At 37.3% G+C, this 27,840-nt stretch overlaps 1 protein-coding gene across 12 annotated transcripts in view; it reads left to right on the top strand.

Moving 5' to 3' along the window:
* Anks1b (ankyrin repeat and sterile alpha motif domain containing 1B) overlaps positions 1 to 27,840 on the top strand; it is a 1,010,332-nt gene that overhangs the window by 384,750 nt on the left and 597,742 nt on the right. For all 12 annotated transcript variants that reach the window (XM_040755084.1, XM_040755082.1, XM_040755081.1 and 9 more), the window contains exon 11: positions 7,172 to 7,308. In XM_040755084.1, coding sequence (XP_040611018.1) covers positions 7,172 to 7,308 — 137 coding nt within the window. The remainder of the gene's footprint in view (positions 1 to 7,171; positions 7,309 to 27,840) is intronic.

Here is a 27,840-nt window from a genome sequence, read left to right as displayed (position 1 = left end):
CTATGGAGTTACAAAATGACAGGTCATTGTATCAAAGACTAAGAAACAAATAAGTGAGAACACAGGAGACTGTTGGAATAGATGACATTAGTTGGTAAAAGGATTAGAGATAGTTGTGAGATTGCATAGTAGCTATGAGAGAGGGGAGAGGGAGTGTGAGCAGAAATAATTGACTACTCTGCCTAGCCAATGAGGTTTTTTAAAAATACTAAATGCCTATTTGAAGTAATTATTTATGCAAATGTATTTGGGTTGGTTTTAGACATCAAAACTTGAGTAGATGTAAGATCTCATGAAGAGCAACCAAAACCTTCATGGACCAAGATGATTGGTCATCTATGAAGAGTCTTAAGTTTCCCAAAAGCCTGGCCTGGTGTAGAAAGTAAGACTTGATGATAAATAATAAGTATATAAGTAAAGTTTAGAAATAATATTTGAGTGAGTATAAACTGTAACAGAATCTGATGGCATTAGACTCATTTTTCACATAATTATGGACTACTAGGATTTACTCCTAGAAAGACTGCTTTATCTAACATCTGTGATAGTTTTATATGAAGCTTGGTGACTGGGCCTGGAAGGATTATGCTAGGATGTTACCTGGTCAGGCTAGGTGCATATATACCATTTTTGAGAGGTGTGAAAGATGTAGACAAAGGTGAATACAAGGACCATTAAGGAAAATCTAGAGAAAAGAATCTATTGTCAATCACAAATGGGAACCCCACAACCTCAAATAGGATTCAGAGTCAACAGAGCACAGGAAACAAACAAAAATACAGCAAACATTAGATAACAAAAGGTTTATAAGAGAATTCAAGAGTGACCACTGCGATGCAACCACAAATATTTATTTCTTCAAACTTACTTTTCCTGCTTATTAGTTAATTCCTAAATATCAGCGTTTAGGAAGGGATCCATCTCCTCTAGTTTTCCTTATGTTTTCTCTTTCTTTTCTTTTCTTTTTTTCTGATCCAGGTGAAGTACCTCCCATTCTTGTCATCAATACTGAGGGAGGATAGTGAAATCCTATTAATGCTATAAGAATTCCTCCCAAGTTCTTGAGATCCTTTAAATAGAGAATCCTCAGGACACATACGCTTTTCTCTTACTCCTGTTACTTGCCAATGAGAGTGCAACTCTAAGGATTTGTTAACTGTATGACCATTTCCCTGCTGGGGAATGGGAAGAAAGAGAGTGAGTGTGGGGAGGAACTGTGTACACCCTTCATTCTGTACATAGGGCTACTTCTCATTGAGAGCTTGGACTCTTTCATGTCTTCTCAGCACTGGGCTTGCTGACTTGTTAGAAATTCCCTGCATAGATGGGTAAAAATATTTACAAACTGAATTTGATTAAACACCAAATATCAACTTGAAGTTACTTGTCAATCATACTATCCCATAGTACATAGATAGGACTCTTCCCATGTAGAAAATTTTAAAGTGATCATGGTCCTTTAGCCCATTCTTTATATAGATGCAAATAGCATTTGATCATAGACTGAGGAAGAGCATGCAATGTGGCTGACCTGTTTTTCTACAGCTCATTTTGTTTCCATACACTTTTACCTCTTGATCATAACACACCTTGCCAACATCATTTCCATTTGCTTTTCCATACACATCCTGAGCTCTAACAAGATCAAGAAATCTGTAGTTCCACAGACTATAGTGTTCTTTCCTACTTCTGACCAAGTCCATATTCTGTTGTCCTTGCTTGAGATGCTTTCTTTTCTAATTCCCCAATCTCTTACTCTTATTCATCATCTGAACTCCAGTATGGTGCATAAATAATCCGATTTTATAATTAATATTTGATTCTCTATACTTTACATATAAATAAAAGATTTTTAAAAATCTACTTACCATTGCAGCCTGGGCAGCAAACATGCTGGCTATGCTATAAATGTTAACCAAACATCTAACTACCAGTCATCTGTTGTTGCATAGCAAATTCATCCAAAATTTTGTGTCTGAAAACAGCAAGCATATACTAACTCCCTGGATCAGGAAGCTAGGATAGATTTGTTTTTATGCCCATGGCTGATGGTCTCTCATGAGGGTACAGTCAATCTGTTGGGTAGAACTATGGTCATTTCAAGGCTTGGCAGAGGGCTGAAGGATTTGCTTCCAAGCTAGTTTGTGTGGTGGTACACACATTTCAGTTCCTAGTGGATTGCCGAACTGATGGCTTCAGTGTCTTGCTACTCTACATTGGTATTTGATAAAGTTTTTCATATGTGACCACCTCCTTTCTCAGTACAAGAGATTTAGGAGATGGAGAATCCAAGAGGACACATCCCAGAGAGAATCCAGTGATTTCATAGCCTTTTTCCAAAAGTGATACCTCATCGGTTCTATGTTTTGTTTTCTTGATCTGAAGAAGACCAAGCTTAGTTTTTAATTATGTAGGAAGATTATTATTCATATGCATTATCAATATAAGCATCTATGCTATATAACACTTTCTCAGGTTTTTCCATAAGATGGGTAACACTTCTATTTCAAGTACTTGTCAATGCAGAGTCCCATATTCTATGACCGATAATTAAGTATGGTCCACTGTTTTTGGTTTTGGTTTTGGTTTTTAGAGATAGAGTTTCTCTGTGCAGTTTTGGAGCCTGTCCTGGCACTCGCTCTATAGACCAGCCTGACCTGGAACTCACAGAGATCCTCTGCCTTCCGAGTGCTGGGATTAAGAGTATGTACCACACCCTGCCCGACCCACTGTTTGTTTTTATAGATAATTATTATTGAGCACCTACTATGCACAATACAATGAATTATGTTCCTACATGTCTCCTTTCTCTTTTCAACACTATAAGAAAAGCATTATTTCATAGATATGAAAACAGATTAAATTATTCCAGGATATCAGCATAGGTTTGACTATTCCCAAATTCTTTATATAGTCTCTCCTTTTAGTATTTCCTCTAAGAATATTGTATTTTATTCAAACGTAGCTTTCCTGAATCCTGCAAATATTCCTCTTTTCCATCTACTTATTCCTCTGCTCATTTCCATCTCTTAGAATGCCCTCCCCTGCCACTTATGCTAAAAGTTTACAGATGCATCATAGAGCATTTGAAGAATTATTAATATAATAACTGTACATATTTATGTGGTATAGTATAGTTATTTGATACATATAGTATAATGTTCAAATGAGGGTAATTGACTATTATTTCAAACATTTGTTATTTCTTTCTGTTGGGAACAATGAGACTTCTCTCTGCTGATTTTCTGAAGTAAACAATAAATGACTGCCAGCTAAAGTGACCCACAGTGTGGTAGAACATATCCAACTACTATGCCCTCTCCACCCCTTCCATCTAGCCAAACCCCTGATAATGCCTAATTTGTCTCTACTTCCATAAGGCCAACATTTTATCTTCCACATAGAAATTATAATTTGCAGCATTTGTCTTTCTACCTCGAGGTATCTTTCCTAAATCCCCATTTGAAAGAAACCTCAATGTCATTTGTCAGGTGTATAGCATCTAGCATTGTCCTTTGTATCTTTTAACTATTCAGTACATACCAGAGAATGATATAACAGATACTAGGTTGTAACACTGAAAATGTATTATTTTATATTAGTAGGATGTTTTTCATGTAAAATAACAAATAAATTTCTACTACTTTTAAGGTTGAGCAAGAACATTTGTGTTTTCTGGACTTGAGACTTGGACTGAAATTTTGACCCTACTAAGGTTTTGCGCATTAATATGCCTATTGTAATTAATATGCCTGTTGTAATAGAACTTAGCCTGCAAGCTTTCCTGTTTCTCTGTCTTTTGGAGTCAAAGTAGAATGGTGTGTTGGCTCTTCTGCATTTCTAGCCAACAGCTACAAATCTTGAACCCCCCATCTGCCTCTGTAATCTGTGATCCTGTTTTTGACAGGAAATCTCTTTGCATGTGGAGACATTTCTAGTTCATTTTATCTGGAAAATCCAGACAAAACAAGGTCTCAAGAGACTATCTCTTATTTATGGAATTAATTTTGTCTCTACTAATCTGTATTAACAAATAAAATATGTGATCTCAAATCAGCTCCAACTACTTAAGACTATTTCTGTAGATATGTTATATAAAATGTTTTTATTAATTTTTTTACTTTCTCTGTGAGGTTTCTTTCATCTTCCTCACTTGCACTATGATATTTAGTTTGACAGGAGAAAAAGAAACATTTAATGAGCTTATGTAGACTTAATTACATGTAGATTAATTGCCTTTCATTTTTGAGGCCACAGACAATAATTAGTAACAATTCTATTTTTTATAGTAAAGAACATGGAAAACAAAGATTAAATAGCCTGTCTGGTATGCAGATATGATTTTCACAGAATTCAACATCTGTATTTGAATGCAAACTGGGATGCTGTTTTGAATTAATATGTGATGGAGTTATGTTTAATGCTCTAGATTTTTGCTTCCATGACCTGAGTGAAACATAAAATGACTGCAGAGTTGAACTGTGAAAACCAACAAGTTTAACCCACAAGGGCAGACCACTGAAGACTTCAGAATTGTAGCTACCAGACTCAGAGTTTTACAAGTCTGAAGTCCTTTGTCCTGTCCATCTATCTCCCAGCATCTGCTCATTTTTCTCTCTCCATCCTTCTCTTTCCTACCTACATCCAGTTATTTACAATACAAAGAAATGATAAATGTTTGAGATGATTCATCAGCTATTTACCCGAATCTAGGCTCTGTGTATTGTCTATAGACACTGAATTATCACTGTGTACCCTATAAGTATGCCAAATTACAACATTTTAAAATTCTATCTAAACACATACAGTAAAACAACGAGTACTTGACATTTTCAAGTAAATAAAAGCCAAGCTTAAAAGGTGTGGGGAGCTGAGCATTATCAGGTAGGATATGGGATATCTAGTAAGAAATAAATAGAAATTTTAGAATTTAAAAGTCTAATTGAATTAGGAGTTTGCTGACAGATTAGATACAGGTAAAGAAAGAAAAATAAACTGGAAAATAAATATAAGAAACAATTCTGAGTATAATACAGAAACAGTATGAACCATAAAACAGACATATCTAATATTAATTCATTAGACTCTAAAGCACAATGAAAAAAGACAGAAGCAGTATTGAAAGCAATAGAGACTGTGTATTCATACAGTCTATTCATTTCTATTAATGCCAGCTGTACCCTTTTACTTCTCAAACACAGGACCATAGCTATCTTAGATGTATTTCTTTCTCTCTATACACCACAGAATTACTTTTGAAAAAAGAAAATTAGTTTTGGTTAGCAAAGCTATCTGATATTTCAGACCATGCTAGACCCTCAAGGAAAACTGAGCAACAGTATGGGGTTCCCAAGCACCCTCTGTGTCTCCTACCCACCATCAGCATCTCTCACTGGAATTGGGCATTTGCAATAAGTGATATGTCTGCACCAATAACTCATTATTGCCCAAAGTTTACGGTCTAGTCTTCACTTTTGGAGCTTCACATCTTTGGTATAGACATATATAAAATGGCATAAACCCGCCCGCATAATACCTACCGGATAGTTTCACTGGCCTAAAAGTCCTCTGTGCTGTCTGTCTGTTTTTTTTTTCACAGCACCAGGCAAGATTTTATGTTCATCTTTATGATATCACATAGTCTCGACACACCTATCCCCAATAGTTTTCTTTATGTGTAGTTGAATGAATAAGAAGAATGGAGGGTGAAAGGGAGAAATCAGAATAATGAGCTATCATCCTCTTCCATTCTTCTGTTCATGTTGATGTATGCAGGGGATGTGTGCTCATATGTGTGTACATGCATGTTAAGGTCATAGCTTGTCTTCAGGTCTCCCCTTCAGTCACTTTCCTCCCTAGTTCTGGAAACACGGTCTCTTACTGAACCTGAATCTATTTACTTTCCTACACAGACTGGACTGTGATCTCCAGGGACTCTTTGTTTCTTCCTGACCCACGCAGATGCTGGAATTACAGATACATGCCATTACCCCATTTTTACATAGATATTAGGGACCTGAATTCAGGTTTTCATGCCTGTACAACAACCTCTTTACTGACTAAACCATCGCCTAAGGTCCTGAATTGTACTTTTACTGATGCACAGTCTTAGGGGAATCAGTCCCCCTTTTTGTGAACAAAGGTGACTTTATAAATTATTCACTTGTGATTATAAACCATGACCATAAACAGAGAAACATGTTCATCTACAGTAAACACAGTCTTAGTCTAATTTGCATTAGTTCATGTGTCTGGGACATGAAAGGATTGGGACACAAGTGCAGATGTAAATAAGGCTAACAAAAGTGAACTTCTTGCAGATCCACACTTCCTGTAGTTTTCATTAAAAGCTGACTGAGAGACTGCGGGTTTATAATTAAGCAGATAAACTTTCTGTGTGCCAACTGAAGTTATGTTATTTTCCATCCATTTCAAAGTATTTCAGACATTTCCAAAGTGTCCCTTTGATGTTACTTTAAGTATAAATTGAGAAGGAAAATATTGCAGAAGATGCCGAATTTCAAGTTTGTTTGTTTTTTAAACTTTCTATTCGTTCCACCATCAAATGCTAAATACCAGGGAGGGTTCATTTAGAGTTTGAAATTTCATTTGTTTTAATTTTGAACACATAGGCTTATATGATTATTCAGTAGTGATAAATTTGTTTATGTTTTATGCAAATGTAAGCTTTGTATTAAAGTTTTATGATTTAGGGATGGCTGGGTAAAGTTATTTTAGGAGCCATCATGTGGACTTTAGGAGTCAAACAGATACAAAATCCCTACTTAATAAAAATGAGTTTATATTAGAAAGATTTTGGGAAAACGTGGCCAGACCCATCATATTGAATAATTATACTCATTTTCAAAGTAGGGTTGTGGTCTTTTATATAGTGGTGGTCTTGAGAGTTGTGGAGATGATCTGCCACTATAAATTGAATATTACTTGTTCATGTTGGAACAATATTGCCAGAGTTAATATTCATCTTAAAGGAAAACAGATCATTCAGTATGTATTTTTAATACATCACTGAGCACATATATATGCATATATATTATAATTAATATCAGTTTTAAGTTGAAATATCAACTCATGTTCACCAAAAGTAATTTCAAGTCTTGCAAAGTAAACTGACTGATTAAGTTCATGGAAGTTCTATTTTTATTCACAGATAATGCCTCTGAGGTAGCAATTACTGCTCCAGGAACTGGTCACCATAGAAACAGCTCTACAGGCCCAACACCTGACTGCTCACCTCCATCCCCCGATACTGCCCTAAAAAATATTGTAAAAGTTATTCGACCCCAGGTAAGTAAGTACCCAGATGATATCATCTGCACTGTAATGTTCGGTTCTGAACTCCTGCATGCAAACACTTTACTTCAATGCTGTGGCTATTGTGTAATGTATAATAGATTTTTACTTTAAAGAAGAGACTCAAAATAGGCTGTTTGCTTCCTACGAAGTTCATAATGAACACTGAGATCTCCATTAGTTCTTGGAAAATGAACTTTAATATTAGGAAAGGATGAAATGAAGCTTAGAAAAAAGGCTGCTTCACATTTTCTTATGAGCATTTCAGTAACGATGCTGTGATCCATGAGCTGCTACTGTGAAGCTCTTGCTGGACCAGGTGCATTGTTTGTGTTTGCTTTTCTATCCTCAACCTCCGTGAAGTTTATACATTTGCTTTTGGTTCTCCTACCACACATGGCTTCTAATACTGTTGTGTTAGATACTGAACTGCTACTCTCAGTAGTGTTCTCTGGTGTTCCCATTCTTGGTAATCTGTCTTTATCTTTTGTTCTGTTTTTCCATTCCTGACACTTGTCTGTATGTTTTTTTCCCTCAGCCCCCTTCTCTTTCTGTTGGATTTCCCAGTAGGCGGTTTGCAGGCAAGCTTTAGAAATATCATTGGGACAAGCTGTTCTGTGATATTTCATTGAAAATAGCACTTATAAAGCTGTTTGCATTATACTTTTTGCCAACAGATGGACCTAGAACATGGAATTGGTGGTGTTCTCAACCTGGCTCATTCTGAATGGGCTTCATAAAATCCAAGAAAGGGGGACTTGGGATCCAATCAATGCCTTTCGGCATATCTGAGACATAGTGCATGATTCTTCAGACAATCTGTAGTGCATGCTTATGTCTAAGACTGTATAAGCAATGATTTGTTTAATAAATAACATTCTTTGCCTTGACTTACTTTAGATTATTTTATAACAGTCCTACCCTCATCAGTAAATAGTACTCCAACTTCGCCTATTCAGTATAGTTTGTAGATGGCTTTTGTATAAATTATCTCATTTAAACTTCCATTGATTCCCAGGGAATTTGTAGGCTAGAGTTGTAGATAGTGATACCAGGGTTCTTTTTTATTCTTTTTTTTTAGTTCAACCCATACATTTTTCTATATACATGTTTATTTACATATATGTGTGTGTGGGCACATACATATCACCACACATGCATGGAGGTCAGAGGTCACCTTTCTGGAGTCAGTTCTCTCCTTCCACTGTGTGAGTCCCAGGAATGGAAATCAGGTCCCCAGGTCTGGTGGCAGGCACATTTACCCACTGAGCCATCTTACTGGCTCCTAACCCATGCATTTTCTTTTTTTATTTTAATTTTAAATAGCTTGTTTCACATGTCAATCCCAGTTCCCTCTTGTTCCCTTCCTTCCCCCCCACCATCCCCCCTCAGCCTCGTGTATCCATAACACAAAGAGGGATGCTCTCTCAGCCTAGACTCTTATGGGAGTGCCTGGACCCTGCCCTGAGTTAAATGACAGACTTTAGATATCCCCTATGTGGAAGGAAGTGGGGATAGGGTGGGACACCAGGATTCTAATGGGCCAAAACTGGCCATCTGCTAGGGAGTTCCTTTGCTTTTACTTAATATAACAGTTATTTCATCCAGTCTTAATCAGAAATTAAGATCCCCTCATGGTACCGTGTGAGTTTAAACATCTTTATGACAATTTACTGGTCTAGCATTGTTTGGGTATAGATAACATTTTATAATACCCCAGTATGCAGAGTAAGAAAACGTTTTCAAGCATTTCATGTCAATCTACGTGATTCAAGAAATAAACCCCCAAACCAGATTCACATGGTGAATGTCTCATTTGTTCTTACTGTTTCTCTATGTGCAAGTACTTTAGTAGTCCTGGGTAAGACTTCTTGGTCACACATAAATGAAAAACAGATCCCTTGGAAATACTGGATAAGGATTCTCTACTAATAGGAAGAATTAATCTTACATGGGAGTGAGCCTGTTGATTAGCTATCCAATACCAAGGTATCAACCCTGGAATTATGTACATACAACCAACACTAAGTAGATTCAGTGGATTGTCCACACACACACACACACACACACACACACACACACACACATATATATATATATATATATATATATATATATATATATATCAATAGTCATAGAAAAAGAGGGGATGAATTTAAGCGGGCTTAATGTGGAGGTATTGGAGGGAGGGAGCAGAAATGACGTAATTATATTTTAACAAATTTAAAAACAACTTCTTGCTGGTTCTGGTGGTGTATGCCATTAATCCCAGTACTTGAGAAGCAGTACTGGGAACTCACAGTATTCTGTGAGTTCAAGGCCAGCCTAGTCTACATGGTAAATAAATTTCAGATCAGCCTGAACTACATAGTAAAACTTTGTCCCAAAAACTAATGTCTTCATATTTTAGTTGGGGTTATTTGGTAAATTGAAGGAAACTAGAGATAGCATATATACCATCTTGACACTTTTTCTTGTTTCTCTCTGTTTTTAAGACTTCTGAGTTCTTTTGTCCTTGGTCACTGTAGAGAAAAAGAAGTAGAAAATTCACGTGGAAGTAATTATGAAGGAATTTAAAGTAGGACTACTGGTTTCTTTCTTTCTTTCCCCATTTTTCCTTTTATTGAAAGTGCATCCTTTTCCCATACAACACACCCTGATTACAGTTTCCCCTCCAGATCCACTCCTTTTCTGTTTCCGATTAGAAGAAACAGACTTCTAAGAGATAATAACCAGACAAAATAAAATATAATAACATAAAGCAAAACCCAGATTACTGAGGCTGGACTAGGCAAGCCAGCAGAAGGAAAGGAGCCCCAAGAGCAGGCACAAGAATCAGAGACCCTCTTGTTCACACTGGGGTTCTGTAAAAACACTAGTTTGAGAGCTGTGCTATGCCACAGAGTAACTGTTACAGACCAGTGCAGGCCCAGTGCTTGCTCCTTCAGTTTCCATGAGCTCATATGAACCTTGCTTAGTTGATTCAGAGGGTCTTATTCTCCTGGTGTCACCCATCTCCTCTGGTTCTTACAGTCTTTCTACCTCTATTCTACCAGCTTCCCTAAGCTCTGAGGGGGTGGGATTTGATGGAGACCTCCCATTTATAGCTGTGTGTTCCAAGGACTCTCTCCCTGTATAGTGTCTGCTGTGGGTCTCTGCATCTGTTCCCATCTAACACAGGAGGAAGCTTGACAACTGGATAAGGCACCGACTTACGAGCACAGCAGATTATAATTAGGAGTCATTTTATTGATACTTTTTCTTTCAGACTGAGAATGTTTTGTTTTACCCTAAGTCTCTGGGCTGTCTAGTCTCTAGTTCTTGGCCACCCAATCACTGTCAAGTATGGGTTCTGTCTTGTGGAGTAGTCCTTAAGTCAAATCAGACATTGGTTGACTACTCCTACAAGTTCGGTGCTACCATTGCCCTAGCATATCTTGTGGGCAGGACAGATTGTAGGTCAAAGACTTTGTGGCTGGGCTGGTTTCCATGTTTCTCTTTCAGTAGCCTGCAGGCATTAGAATGTAGGGTGAAAGCTCCATGTAGGCACCAGCTAGACTTCTCCATGTTCAATTAGTTATGTGGGTGTTGTCCTTTGTCATGGGGCCCCTGCTGTCAGTTTGCATAGAGTAATCATTTGTCTTAGTATCATCCTGGGTTGTTTGGGGATTTCCATTGGACACCCTTGGCCAAAAACTCAATTGAATGTAACCCAGTTCTTGTACTGGAAGCCTGGTTTGGTGACAAGAGATGGCCAGATGGGACTCAGTATTCACCCATTACTAGGAGATCTCATGAGGATCTCCTTCATGTATTTTACTACTGCACTAAGTTTCCATATGAGCCTTCAAATGTCCTCAGTGCCTGTTGTCTATCCCCAAATTCCCTCCTTCAATCCTGTCTCCACCCCTACCCGGTTGTCCCATTCCTGTCCCCGCTTGGCCCCAATTTACCTGTAAAATCTATTCTATTTCCCTCTCCATGTGTCCCCTTAGTCCCCTCTTCTATACATAATCTTTTTGGGTCTATGGATTATAGGTTGGTCATCATTTATTTAATGGCTAATAGCCACATATAAGTGAATATATACCATATCTATCTTTCTGGGTCTGGGTTACCTCACTTGGGATGATTTTTTCTAGTTCCATCCATTTGCTTGAAAATTTCATGATGCCATTTTTAACAGCTGAGTAATACTCCATTGTGTAACTGTACCATATTTGCTTTATCAGTGTTTCTGTTGAGGGATAGCTAGGTTGTTTCCAGTTTTGGGCTGTTATAAATAAGGAAGCACTTAAAATTATAGGTGCAAATATATCCAATAGAGTACTTTCGAACAATCCAAGAACACATAAAAAAGAAGATTCACCATGGTGAAGTAGGCTTCATGCAAGACATACATAGATGGTTCAATATAGAGAAATCAATAAGTAGAAATCAATAAATGTAATTCACATCATAAAAAAACTGTGAGGGAAAAACGAAAATGGTTGTCTCTTTATAGCAGAAAAGGCCTCTGACAAAATTCAATACACCTTCATGATAAAAGTCTTGGAAAGAGTAGGGATACAAGGGACACACCTAAACATAATAAAGGCAATTTACAGCAAGCCAAATACCAACATTAAATAACAGAGAACTGCTGGTTTCAAGAAAGGGCTTAAATACCTGAGGATCTGCAAGGAGTATGGATAGATGGTATAACAGAAGTCTTTTCAGTGTGCACCCCAGTAGAGTTGGGGGTAGAGCATTGTTGAGCTACTGTTATAAGGAAAAGACAACTATTGGTTAGTTTATGCAAGTGCCTGTATTTGGGGCACAAGTTTCACCCTCTAAAGTGCTTGCTGATTTTAGCTTCCTGTCTGGAAACACAAAAAATCTCATTAGAATCACTTGTGGGTATTCAAGTACTGTCTCATTAGAATCACTTGTGGGTATTCAAGTACTTCCTGATCATTTACTAGTAAGAATTTGTTTTACAGTTAGAAATCAAAGCCATTGTCTAACTAATGCCAGGAAATTGTTCTACCATTATGCTACGTTCTTAGCACTAAATAATAAATTAACAACATAATTGAAGTAGGCTTTCAATTTTAAAACTAGAGATGAGAGAACTTCGAGTTCAGTTTACAGTGTGATGGAAGGAACTGATTCCCAAAAGTTGTCTCCTGACCACCTCATGCACATCATGGCACATGCACGCCCATACTCACACTTGTACATCCCACATACACTAACACACATACATACACACGCAGATGCACATACATACACACATGACACACACATACACACATGAACACATGTACATACCACACACATGAACACATGACACATGTACACATATTCACACATGTACATACTACACACATGAACACACGACACACACATGAACACATCACACACATGTACACACCACACACACACATACACCATACACACTCATACATGTACACAAACACACACACACTTAAAATGCAAACTTTGAAAATAAAGGGATAAATACAAACCTTATGAATTTGTATTTCCTTGCTTGTAAATTCTTTGCCCATGGGAAGATTGTGTGGTGAGACAGGATGGAGGGTAAACTTTACCTTATTCACTGAAAATAGTTACTGCACAGGTAGCACAAGCTGGATCACTTCTGTTGCTTTCCCAGCTTAGTCTCCTTATCCTACCTCTACATGGAGAGCCATTGCCACTTTAGAACCCTTACTCTAGGGAGCGATGGAGCCTGAGCAGCATTGCAGGTGTTCTGAGTAATGTCTTAATTACTGCAAGCCACAGACTTTCCAGTGCTCTGTTGAGTTTGTTTTGTTCTGCATGTTTGTTAACTGGCTAAGTCACAGCTGTTGACTTCCCATCCCTGCTTGATCTCCTCACCTTTGTTTCTTTGGGTCCTTTCATGTGTTAAAAGCCTGCAGATTGTGAAACATCCTATTTTTAATTAATAAGAGCTGAACTATTTATATGCTACTGACTTCTTTTTGTTTCTCTCAAGAATATTAACCTATAAGGCTGTTTTGATTTTAGAATAACCCATAGGCTTCTAACTGCAAAAAGAATCATTTTTACACTTGAGAATGCTTGAAAAATCTCTTTGTAAAAATTAAGTGGATGTATTGACATGTCAATTTTCTTTCTACTAAATAATTACATGTTGCTTAAGTTTGGCTTTTTGTTCCTAAGCTGACATGTAAAATTGTATGTATTTGTAATGTACAGTAGTATGTGTAGATGAATACATACTTTGTGAGGTGGAAAATCTGTCTCATTAATAAATTCCCTCCCCTCATTTTTGTATTAAGAAGATTTAGCATCCTCTCTTATCATTGTGTATGTATTGCTGCCACTTACGTAGCCATCATGCTGTACATGGATTTCTTGAGGTCATTTCCTATCTAATGATAAATATCTCTCTTTGACTAGCATCTTTCAAAACTCTTCCTCTCCTACTCACCACAGCTACTGGTACCTGCTATTCTCATCTCCACTTCTATGAGATTATTTATTCTTATATTCCACAGAGAAGTGAAATGATGCAACTGCTATCTTTCTGTGTCTGGCTTAACATCACTAATTGTCAGGGAAATGCAAATTAAAACCATAATGAGATACCATCTCATTCCCTTAAAAAATGGCTATTATCAGAAGGAGTGGGGACAAAAAGCATTGGCAAAGATATAAGAAAACTGAACTCTCGCACAGTGTGAGTAGCAATGTAAATTAACATAGCTATTATGGAAAGCTGTGTGGAGGCTCCGAGGAAGCTAAAATTATGACTAACAGATAATAGAACTTGCCATATGGTCCAGCAACCCTGCTATTGGGCATGGAGCTAAAGCCAGTATGTCAAAGAGAGATCTGTGTTCCATGTTTATTGCATCACTAGTCAAAATAGCTAGCATACAGAATCAACTCAAAGATTCACCAGTGGGTGAATGGATAGTTAAGATGTGGTTTATTCACCCAACAAAGGAATATCCAGCCATACGAAAGTAGATAGTCATGTTATTCTTGATGACTCATATGAACCTGGATGATGTTAACGGAAATAAGTAAGTTTTAATTTTTAATGTTTCCTGGTAAGGAATCTTACCACCCTTTCAATAAAACACACAGATCTTAAGTGAACACTTCACACACTGTCTGTTGTATCTGGAGGTGTAATCTCACCCCAAACAGGAGTTCTGCCATCAGTCCAGTTTCCTCTTGACCCTTGCCAAGAGACTCTGCCTCACAGACAAGTACTATGTTATCTTTATGCCACAGATGAAGATAATCTATTATTAGACTTTGTGTAAATGAAATCCTACAATTCATGTATTGGTTGGTGTGTGCCAGCATTTGATTTCTTTCACTCAATGTATGCATTTGAGATTCATCCATGTCACTGCTTTTAAAAGAAATGTATTATATGTTATTGGATATTATTGGATTAATATACTACAATTTGTTTCTTAGTTCTTGTGGTGACTGTAACTGGTGCTTGCTTTTTGCTTTTTGGTGTGTGTACATGTACGTGTACGTGTACAAAACACTGAGTTCATTTGCTGTTGCCCATATGTACATGAGTGTGAGGTCAACCAGTGGGGCATGGGCACCCTATTAGTGGTCACCCTACATACAGAGAAAAGTGACCTTTCCTCCTCCAGCAGCCCTCAGCTGCCAATGCTCCTCAGCTAAGGTGGTACTTAGGAGCCACTCCCACTCCGTGCTGGGATTTTTAGCTGTGCAGGTAACCATGGCATGTGAATATATTTGTATATTTTTATGTTTTCGTGTAGCTATGAGTGGGATGGTTGGATCTTAAGGTAGATAACTATATAATAAACTTCCCTGTAGTCTGAAAGTCATCGTTGCATTGTATAACCCCCAACAACAATACATAACAATTTCAGTTTCTCTGCAACTAAGCTTAATCATTTTTATTTAGCCATCCTTATGGATACAAAGATGACTCCTCACTATGGTTTAGTTTAAATGTTCTAGTGACTAATGACATTGAATACCTTTTCTATAGCTCTTTCCCCTTTCTATGATAAACCTCTCTTCATTTTTAATGGAAGTTTTCAACTTTTTAATTGTTGGTTTATAGCAATTCTGTTTACATTCACTCATGATTCCCAAAGATTTAGGTTCATTGTCAGACAGTCGCATTTGAATAGTTCCATCCAGTCTCTAATTGGCTAAGCATTTTCATGTATATCTACTGATGAATATAATGTTTCAATTAGATGAGAAGCAATTTGTATAATATTCATTTATGGTTACAGGATTTTCTTTTGTCCAAGATATGAATGGATTCTCTCATATTTTATTCTTCAAGTTTTTTTCTGCTGCTTAATTTTAGTTCAGATTTATAATGTACTCAAGTTATTTCATATACTGTGTGAATTAGAGTCAAGATCTGGTTTTGACTACAAAGATACAGACTTTTACTCATCAATCTAAATTGATACTTTGTAAATGTTAATTATTTTTACTTTATAATTGTTGTTAGTACTTAGAAAGTCAATTAAATTTTTATTATCTGTTTCATTTAAAAGTTATAGTTTGCCACAGAAACAGCTGACCTGAACAAGAGGGACCTCATGGTCTCCTGACTGACATCTGGGAAACCAGCATAGGCCCTAACAAGGTCCCCTGAATGTGGGTGTCATTTAGGAGGCCTGGGCGGTATATAGGGCCTCTGGAAGTACATCAGTATTTATCCCTAGTACACACATGGACTTTGGGAGCCAATTTCCCATAGAGAAATATTCTCTCAGTCTAGAAACATGGGGGAAGGCCTAGGCCCATCATAAATGATGTGACAGACTTTGATGATCCCCCATGGAAGGCCTCACCCTCCCTGGAGAACAGAACAGGAATGGGATAGGGGCTTGTGGAGGGCAGGGAAGAATGGGAGGGAGAGGGAACTGGAATTGGTATGTAATTTAAATAAAAATATCTAGAAAAAAATTATAGTTTGTTTTGCTTTTATAAATAATACCTTTCACAGGGTTTTCTTATGCCAATTTAAGGTAACAATAATTCACTTTTTCTTTTGTAAATGTTATATCATTTTTATTTCTTCTTATTGTGACTGTGGTAGAAATCGTACATTGAGATGGTAACCCTAAAAATATCCTACTAATTCCCTGCCTTTGGGAGAAAGAATTCATTGCTTCCCATCCTGGCGGGAGCCAGGCACCCCAGATCCCAGGTCTTCTCTTCCACCAAGAAGACCAGGGGACCAGCAGGTCCAGGTAAACAAGGCCCCACATCCAGGCCTGACTTCCAGTGCCTGGAGAATTCATTATCTCTACATGGACTATAACATAAGATATTGTTTAGGGGAACTTTACACTTGGCTTGCTGAGGATTTGTTATGAATAAACACTTTATTTAAAGCCCAACAAGTAAATTGGATGGAACTGAAGATCACACTATGTCTTCTTTTTTATTTAAATTTTTTTTCATTTTACATACCAACCTCAGTTCTTCCTCCCTCACTTCCCCCACCCCCCTCCCTCCCTTCTGACCCCCATCCACTCTGCAGAGTGGATAAGGCCTTCCTTGGAGAGTCAACAAAGTCTCGAACACTAAGTTGAGGTAGAACCAAGCCCCTCTCCCCTACATCAGGGCTGAGCAAGGCATCCTGCCATAGGGAATGAGCTCCAAAAAGCCAGAGAATTTTTAACATAAAGAGATGTTGAAGTTTCCCCAACTGTTTTGGTCTGTATGTGATAAACATATAATTTTGCCCTTCTTCAATGATATAGCAAAATACATCCTTGAGGATTTCTTTCATCTCCATCATGTTTAATTTCATCCCTTCAAAAAACAAATTATCATAACTTTGCACTTACTAAATAATGATTGTGATGTGGTATTTTATTTCTGTAATTTGGGATGCAGATATGATTCGGATAAAGCATCCATAGAGACAGATGCATTAAACGTAAGGCCATCAAAAATGACTAATAATTTGGAGAGATTGCCTTGTGTTTGTGGATCGTATTAAGAGAGATAAAGACAGTTTTGAAGACAGAGTGACTTGAACAACAAGCTGCTCCTGCGTCCCTACCCATGATGGACTCTATTTAGATTGGGTGACATAACAGCCTAAAGGAAATAAATATTTCTGATATTTTTGGGTATTTTGTATGCTCACCAACCTAACAATAAAGTGGCTTAGTAATTATCATCTTAAAATGCCACCTCTCCCTGATCTTACTAAATAGAATCTTGAACTGAGATTATGTAAAACTCTTGCCAAATCTAGAATAATATTTCAATGGGCACTGTGGGGTTATAAAATACTTATGTTAAATCATAAAAATAGAAATGAGAGTGGGTATGTAAAAAGCCAAGTCATATAACTCAGAAAAAACCCAGAATATTGCAATGGCTTGCAACATAAATAGATAAAGTATAAAAGGTCTTCAAAGAAGTAGCTTCAAAAATATTTATTATTAAATATTGAATCATTTCTATACTTCATTTGTTTCTTATAAAAATGCTATGAGATTGGTATTTTTAATCTTTATTTTAGTAATTGGGCCTGAAGCTTAGAGAGGTTGAATAATTTTCTCAAAGGGACACAGCCACTAACTGGAAGAACTCTGGATTCCTAATATTAATAATCTTTCTATTAATGCTAATTAGCTCATTGGGGAGAAAATTATCAAGGTTGTGCATTTGTATTCCAAAGGGATAAAATTTGAGAGGAGAATAATGGGCTGGAAAAAAGGGTGAGCAGGAACATAGATGGTCAAAGTTTATAGCCCAAAGGAGGGAAACAAAGAGACCTTGTCCTTCATTTGAAGGCTTATGAAGAAGCTGTGTGAGATGAGAATGTCACCAATAGAAAGATATCTCTGCTATTGAAAATAATAACTTAATAACCTTAGGTAAAACAGAACTTTGGAAAGAAAAAAGTGGGAAAAGAAGTCACTTGGATCCACCAATCCACCAGCAATTCACCACAAATTGGGATTGCCTGGGAAGCTTTTGTAAAACAGTTTAGTCCCATCCCAAACCAATTAAATCCACCTGAGTGGTAGCATGCAAGGTCTTGAACCTACAGTGTAGACTGATGATCCTTTTAAATTGAAAATAGAAATCAAACTCCAGTGACTACATTGAGCCTAGGGAACTGTATAGCTTAGCTATCAGCATGTGTGAGTAACTGACTCAGGCTTGTGACCTGCTGCCACTTCTGGTCTCTTGAGAGAGTGTCATGCCATGCATCACTACCTGGACACAGATGAAAATTCAAAATTCTGAGTATTGTTTCTAATTATGCCATTGTAAATTGAGAAGTTATTCATTCAAATCATTGCAAGTTGGAAACTTTTTGTATGTTTAACCCATTTTTCCTAGGTAGTTTATATAGAGGAAACTCATGGAGCATCATGTGAAATTTTGTCCTTTGGTACATTTATCTTATTGTTGATAGAGGATGCATTCTGTCACATGCCCTCTGTGTAAACTTTCTTTCCTTCTGTTTGTCATCAAAGTGAGGACAGTGGTTTACTTGCCTACTCTTCAAGTTATTATTGAAATATTGGATACAATAATCCCAACTTCAGCATTTACAGTATACATCTGAGATCCTTTTTGAGTTCTTTTCACCATCTGAATCTACTCAAGAGGATGTTGACTCAATGTACCCTGGTCACAACTTCCAGCTTTAGCATAAAGAAAGTCTCACAAAGTATAAACCCTGGAAATTAGGGGTGTGAGTAAAACTAAAAGGAAAACTATTTGTCATCTAACATTCCACAGATTAAAAATATGTATCTTCTTTCATAAGTTATTTTTATTTTGTGGCCAAATTGCCGTGGATTGCAACATGCCATTAACACTGAGCCTTTTTTCCTAATTAGTGTTTTTCCATCAATGTGCATAAGGATTTTAGTGGGTGATATTTCTGAGCATGCCTTTTTCACTAGAGCGTCTCTAGGCAGTCTGCATTGATAACAGAGTTCTCTAAGAAAGCTTTCCTTGAAAAAGTCAAATGTCTAGAAAGTAGAGTTTTCACTATTTCCTTAATGTCATAGGTTGCAGATTACAATTTGAAATCTAATTGTATCCCCCCATTAGGTAACTTGTTGATGGTTCTGGGAAATTTTTTAAGCTTCTGATGCATTTACCCTTAAAGTCACAGGAACTAATGTGACAATTCGGTTAACAACGTACCTAATATATGAATCTGTAGCTAATCGTTTGTAGCTCCCAATCTTAACTGTCAGAGAACCCTGGAATATAGCAGGAAAAGTGCCCCAGTGCACACTATTCTCAGTGCATTCATTCACTGCACATACTTGAATGCCGACCATATGCTGAACACCTTAAGTAAGAATTTGCCTGTGACAGTGACTAAAATGTGGATTCTGTCCTGGAATGAAGCGGGAGCCTGTGCTCTAGAGTGGGTCTTTTGGAATTTCATTAAGGGAATTCATCGACCAAACACCCGAGAGTCCCCCTCTGCCCCCCCCTCATCTCAATCTGTGCCATCCTGCATGTACTCTCCACCTCCTTTACAACACAAAGGCTGTCTGCATATTCCAAGTTTACATCTCTAGCCTGACTGCTTCCATGAATTCTGTCTTCAGGTTCTACAGGTGCCTCTAAGTACTAGAGGGGGTGTCTAGTGCAAAGAAAACAGGGCTAGGCTTCATATAGTAGTTAATGGCACCCCATCTGAAAAACCTCCTCTCAACTCTAATTCCATTCTTTCTCTACAACCTCTATTCAACCCAACAGCAAATTGTCTAGGATGACCATTCTCACAATGTGCTTTAGCCCACTTGGTAGTCTGCAATACTCTCAAAGTTTGTGATGTCATAACTGTTTTCAAATCAGCACCAAGATGTTTCACCTTGTTTCCCCTTGAGTATGAAGTGGGTTTTCAGAAGTCATATGGTATATATAGCCTCTGGTGACTAATAGAAGGTCCACCTATGCACTTATGTTTTATAAGTTGTTCAATATTGGTTCTAATGTATGAAATATCAGTGAATTGTAGTCCTCATGAAAAAAAATGCTATAGTATTCTCAGGAAACTGTGTGCATGAGAAGGTATTTATTTTGCCACATTTTATTGTATATATTCATTGTATACTAGTGACAAGTTTAATAAACATATTTTGATTCATCTGTTCTCTGACTCAACATTCTATTTAAATGCACTTCTTAAACCTGGACCTTCTTATTCCCTTTCCTGTGTTACTTTTCTGTAAGCCATTAACATCTTTTATCTGGAACTTAGGAAAATATTTTTGCCTTGTGTTTTAGCATAAATCATTGTGCCCTCACTGTCCTTTCACAACCCATCAGCCAGTCACACAAATCATGTCATATTCACCTGATCAATCTTGCCTTTCAAAGTAAAGGTAGATAGCACCATGGGCAATTAATTCTCCTCTTACCCCCTTACACGCTGGCTCCCACTCTCCTTAGTTCATTTCACTCTGCCATGCTGTCTTTCCTGAATGGCCAAACAGCTCCTGCTTTTGGCTCTTACTATTGATTGTTGATTTTTATGGAATATCTGCATAGAAACTTACATGGCTCATTGTTATCCTTCCTCCAGATCATTACTCAAATGCTACCTCGTAAGCAGTGCCTTCTTTTGTGAATTTAAGGTAGCTATATGTTACTGTCTCCTTTATGCTATTTGCCTTCATAGTGTTTTCCATTTAACTAGCATGCTATTTTTGTCATTTTTCTTTCCAATTTCAATGAGAATTGAAACTGTGTCCTTAATTTAAAAAATTAAATCCTTAGCCCCAGTGTGTAGAATACTACTTTATACATAATTTTTGTTCAGTATTATTTGAATTAATTAGCTGAGCATAGTGGAGTAAATAGCAGAGAAAACTATTCTGTGGGGGAGATTACTCACATTGAATTTTAGATTTGAACAAGAGTTAACTGGGTGAGTGTGTGTGTGTGTGTGAGAGAGAGAGAGAAAGAGAGAGAGAGAGAGAGAGAGAGAGAGAGAGAGAGAGAGAAGAGAAAGAGAGACTATATGTATATGTGTGACTGTGTTTGTGTAACTGTGTGTGTGTGACTCTGTGTGTGTGTGTGTGTGTGTGTGTCCCACAGAAGAAGGATAAGATGAGTAATGTAATTGACTTAATACAGTGAAGAATTTATTATTGGAATTTCTAATAAGACAAGATATCATAGTAAATCAAGAATCTACCCTCCTCCTCTTAATCAAACACTCTACTATTTAGCACTATTTATTACATGAGAAGCTTTATGATTACTTAAATTGGAGATGTACGGGATCAAAGTTTATCACTGAAGGTGTCTTTTATATACTCTTCCCCCACTACTGACTCTGGAAACCCATAGGTATATTTCACAAGCAGTGATCCACAAAAATCAATTTAAGAAATATAATCTAAGACATCTCACTTGCATTTGTATTGCCAATCTTAACAATTTGTTCCGGTTTGATCATTTTATTCACCTTGAACAAATCCATAATGTTGAGAAAGGGAGCACCCTGACTCAGCAATAAATATATACTTTATTTAGCATGTTATAGAATGGTATGTATTTAGTCTATATTCACATCCTTGGAACAATCATATAACATAGATAGACTATTATGACTGCAATTTTATATATGAAGAAAGGTACAAAATTATGTTCAGTTGTTATGCCATGTTGGAAACTAAGTTCTAAATCAAATTTGTTAAATGCCTAAAACTGAAAAGCAAGTAGCTGGAGTTATAGATTCCCATGTAAGCAGTAATTTAGCATTGTATTATGTAAGCTTGATAAGTCTTCTTAAACACATATTATACAGTATGGGGAATAAAGTAAAACTGCACTCTTTGAATTTGGGAGACAGATTGACCACCCAAATCTCTTAGATTTCAAAGCAAATGAGAGATGAGATGTAGGAGTTAGAATAAAAAAATGTCATAATTGTTATTTAAATCATTTTTATAACTGATTGGATAATGTCATTCTAGGTATGTGACTGAATGTATTTGCTCTAAGTTTTCTCTTGAGTTAGGTACATATCCCAGTCATGGGCATAGCTGGACCACTTATGGGGTGATTTTACCATGGAAGAGCAGAGGACATGTTCATTATAATAGCATCCTTACTTTGGAGAATGGAGAACCAAAAGAGGCCTCTATGAGCATGCTGGGTTTCTACCCCACATTTATTTTCTAGATAAATACCTCTAACTCTTTAGGGGAAAGTAAGTGAAGACAGGGAAAATGGATCAAGAAAATTACTCTTTTTGTGGCCATATGAACCTAGAGAAGAACAGTTGAGCTGAACAATGAGAGGGCAACACATCTCATTTGGTCAAATAACCCAGAGTTTTGGAAGACACTCATGTCTTTTTGCAGGCATCAAAACTCTATTTCTCTAAAACTTTGTTCCTCTTTCCCTTACGTCAATTATTTTTGTACTACCTTCTACTCAATTGCAAGCCAGAAATCTGAGTCACTTCGGGCTCCTCCTGTTCCTCCACTCCCTATATCTAATTAGCCACCAAATCCTGTCAGTTTTGCTTCCTAAATATGACTCAAAACCTCCCTCCTCTACTCTCCCTGCCTGTATGAGGGCCTCTGACTTTATTATTGCTGAGATAGCTCCCTAATGGCTCCCTAACTCTCACTCTCAGAATATAGATACAGAATTTATATCCATATTTTCCATGCAGTACTGTTTGCATTGTGATTGTTAGTGTTGTTTTATATTTTAAATATTTGTAAAGTTATAACAAAGCTGGAGCTATAATACAAAGGCTTTTTCCTCCCAGAACTGTTTGCAAGTTGTTACAGACCCAATGCCTAATCAACTACAAGTAGTGAGTTATTCTCTGTAAATGGGATTTTATCTGCCACCAGAAAGCATGTCATCAAACTCAGATCATTGCCTTTTGGCATATTAATTTGAATGTTATTATTCCATTCAAATGTTTAGCTTTGGCTTGACTCCCGAAACCCCTACATGTTTAAAGATAATGGGCTATCAATTTGATTGAATGACTCTCAGTTTAAATTTATCTGATGCTTTCTTATTAAATCCAGGATATGAATCTTTCTCAGAAACATCCAGAGAAGACTATCAGGTTGATTGTATCCTATCAGGTTGATTTGTCTTAGTCATTATGACATCACCTTAATCACACAATAGCAGTAGTATCTTCCAGGCTTCTCCACTGTGAAGTTGCTTACTCATTTACTTCTGAAATTTATAAGTTTTATGAAAAGATGTTTTGAAATTATGCTATCTCATTTGAAAGGAATACAATTCTTTAAAAAATATTTTTATATACAGAGAGCCATAGGTTTCCTATTTTGTCCAGTGAGTTGCAATCCATCACTATCATTATTTCAACACTTAAATTCTTCAGGGTTTTGTCAAAGCAAGCACTCTTGTGTTCTTTTGACATATCTCTATCATTATTTGAGTACTTTCTTACTTTTTAGGCTTGTATTTACATTTCTGGTCCCCAATATGGAACTCACCCATTTTCCCAATCGCTTTTGTTTCCTTCTAGTGTAAAATGATGGATACCAAGATTGAAGTGCCAAGTAGATACAGTGCTATTCAGTTGTTACTCCCAACAGGTTGCTTACTCAACAAAGTTAGGGAATATTTACAGTATGCACAGTGTGTCTACGAATGCATGTGGAGGTGTTTATAGAGCTATATAAACATGAACACACACACATATATAACTTCAGTATATTGTGACAACTATGAATTCACATAGATAATAAAGCTTTGCTCTAAAGACTGCAGAATTCATTCCCATATTTCTGTTCCCTGCAACATTAAATCACGTTTCCACAGTCCTCAATGTATTTGATTATCAGAGCATGTCTGGTTCTCAGCTCACCTCCACTATCTAGGTTAGCGCAACCTCACATAGATTAAATCTTCACTAAGAATACTACACACCTACACATCACACAGCTACTCCCTTCCTTCTTTCCTGGGCTTTCACAGTCCATGCAAGGCTGACCCTGCAGGGTTCCAGCCTCACCATGGCAGTACTGAGTGAGTCTTTACCTTTTCTAAAAAATCTCTAATGTGGATGGTAAAGAGATGCCATAAGGATACTCTGATCATACTCATGGGACTCTGCATCCTTTGCTAGACTTCTACTGAGCAGAGAGCAATCTTATTCCATTGTCTTTAACTTTTTATCGCCTTCAGGGAAATATCCACACTCCTCACTCAGCAGTACATGGAAGTCTGTTCATATTCTGGCACAAGACTTTTCTTTATGACGATCATCCCTGATACACCAACCTCATGCAACTCACCAAAGAAACATGTGCTCTCACATGCCTAGATACAGTGTATAGCATTGCTTTTAGTCTATCTTGTTAACCACTGCTTTTCCTTCAGCATAAGATCCAACCACTGGCCAAAATAATCCCTCCCCATGCTATCTCTATTGAGATGCCCTTCTCTATTCACTCATTTCACTGATAATCTGATCATGTCCTAAGAGTTTATATTCTGGAAGAGGTAGAGAGTCAATGGTCCAGTATATAACAAAGAAATACTATTATAACCACAGGTTGTGATAAAGTGTATGAATGGACTAACAGAGAATGGTACTTGGGAGCAGGGAGCCAGTACTTTAGATCAGAGACCACTTCTATGAAAAGGTAGTATTTGAGCTTGATTATGAAGGTAAGTAGCCAGCAAAGCAGATTCCTTGGGATAATGTTCTAGGGGACAAATACAAGAGACCTGACAGTGAATCAAAGTTTCAATAGAGGTATAGACAAGAGGTATATGTAAGAACATCACAGGGTTCAGTAGTTTACTATGAAACCAGGCCAGTGAAGTCATGGTAAGAATTGTCCATTTTGCTCCAAGTGCAATTAGAAGTTACTGGAGGCTTTAAGCAAAATTGTGGCATGATTTGACTACATTTAAAAATATCTTACTAAGTTTTTGAGAATTTCATGCAATATATTTTGGTTATATTCAACCCCCACTCTTTCCCTAACTCCCCCCAGATCCAACCCACATCTGCATATCCCCAACTTCATTTACTTAAAAAAATAAAGTGAAGTCTCCAATTTTTGATGCCCATATACTCCAGAGTATAGGGCCAGTCAGTGGAGTGTGGCTGACCTAGGAGCCACACCCTTAGAGAAAACAGGCATTCCTTTCCTTGGAAACCATCAACTGTCCATAGCTCCCTAGTTGGGATTGGGAGCTCATGAATCCCTTCCCATTCTAGGCTTCAATTCTGGGTGCCTTGATCTTGTGTAGCTCTGGTGCAAACAACTGCATGTGAGTTCATGGGTGCAGTGACCCTGTCATTGGCAGTGTGCCATTCTGGTCCTCCAGATCTCTGACCCTTACAGTCTTTCTGCCTATTCTACCATGATGGTCCCTGAGCCTTGTGGAGGGGTGTGATACAGATGTCCCATTTGTGGTTGTCCTTTGACCAGTTGTGAGTTCCTGCATTAACCATCATCCATGGCACAAAGACCTTCTCTGATGGTGTCTTAGGCTGCACTAATCCACACTTACAAGATACTAATTTAGAGAGCAGTTCAATGTGTCCATTTAGCAGAGTAATAGTAATAGGTTCACTCCTGGAGCCTGTGAGCTCTCAGAGAAGATACTCAGTACCTCATGTATGTTTTCCCCATGGAACTAGTCTTAAAGCCAATTATAAAACAGTTGGTTATCCCTATAGCATCTACACCACCACTATTGCACTCATGGGCCTATCTGGCCATCATACCAGTCCTATTGCATTCAAAGCTTTCACAGCTTATGAGTAAGATTGGTGGTAACCCTGGCTCCCTCCAGCAGCCTACATTATGTGCTCCAATACTGTGAAAGCTAGCCATCAGGGATGAAGCTTCCAGGTCAGTACTGGCTTGATTTCTCTGAGTCCTGTGACCAGTATGAGTGAGCCTTAGTGTCAAGTTCTGTTGGATAACCAAGAGCAAAGGCAGTAGGCTATATTGTTTTTGGATATCCAGGACAATTCTGACCAATAACTTAAGGGGACATATCCACATCTGACATTGGGCTTTTAAATTTGGCAACCTATGGTTATCTTACATAGGATAACACTAGTGTGTGTGTGTGTGTGTGTGTGTGTGTGTGTGTGTGTGTGTATGCAGGTTTCCACTGGGATTTTTTAAACATTTTGAATGTTAGTCATATCTTCTCCCAAAGGAATTTGTTCAATAGAAAATGAGAATTTTTATGAAAACCATATTATTTGCATTATTAGTTGTAAAAAGCAGAAATTAGAAATGATACCTACAAGATAGTGAAATTTGTTTTCATTGATTCTTAACATGCAGCAAAGAACTTGACAATAAATATTTGCTGAGTGGCCCTAGGAATAACTGACAAAATTTGGTGAGTTCTTATAAGAGTTATATGAGGTTTGGGAGATGGCTCAGTCAGCAAAGTGCATGTTTTACAAGCATGACAACCAAACGTAGATCCCTAGCTTCACTCTGTAAAGAAGCCTGGGGCAGCCATGCACATCTGTAATTACAGTGCTGGAGAGGTGGGCACAGAAAGATTCCTGAGATTGCTAGCCACCCTGTCTAACCAAATCTAAAAACTCCAGGCTCAGTGAGAAAGTTTGACAAAATATAAGGTGGAGAACAATTGAGAAAGATGCTCAGTGTCAGCCTCTGGCCGCATGTACACACACATACACGTACACACACCATAAATATACACACCATGCACTCATACACATACACACACCATAAATATACACACCATGCATACATACACACACATACACTCACACACCACACACACCACATATATATATACACAGACAATATACACATACCACACATACATACATCACACACATACCACATACACACACAACACATAGAACACATACATGTGTACACACATATGCACCACATACACACATGAAAAATTTTACATATACTCAGAAAATAAGAGTTATATGAGACAGATAACCATAATATTAATTTAAACTGAGTCAACTATCAAACTATGTTATTATTTTAAATTGAGATTATTATTCTTTTATATATTTCTTGAATATGGGACACACTGAATCTCTTATATATTCTGTTGAACTTTGCTAAAATGTAACACAAATATCACATGTAAATCCACACAACTACAGTTACATATGAAATGATATATTATGATAATCAGTTTGGTAAAAATATGTGAAGGGAGGACTATTTAAAATAAGTCAAATTATAAAAAGAGATATTAGACAATGCAGTATTACAACATACTGACAGTGATGAACAGCAACTCTGAGAGGAATTTTCTTATCTTCGCATCCTTGCACCCTCTCTCTCTCTCCTGTCACAACAGTTGCGTATGATTAGTTCAGCAGTCATTTCTCTATCAACTAACAAGAAGTATGAAAAGATAGAGCCCCAGGCTGTCAGTATTGCAAGCTGAATCTCAGAGATATTTGCTTAACACAAAAACTGTGAACAAAAGCCCAAAGGAAAATCAAATAGCCTTGACTACAAAAAAGTAAATATT

This window comes from Mesocricetus auratus, unplaced genomic scaffold, assembly GCF_017639785.1.
Source record: "Mesocricetus auratus isolate SY011 unplaced genomic scaffold, BCM_Maur_2.0 Super-Scaffold_100011, whole genome shotgun sequence".
Taxonomy (NCBI): domain Eukaryota; kingdom Metazoa; phylum Chordata; class Mammalia; order Rodentia; family Cricetidae; genus Mesocricetus; species Mesocricetus auratus.
The sequence above is the reverse complement of the archived record's forward strand: the minus strand, read 5'-3'. Positions and strand labels throughout refer to the sequence as shown.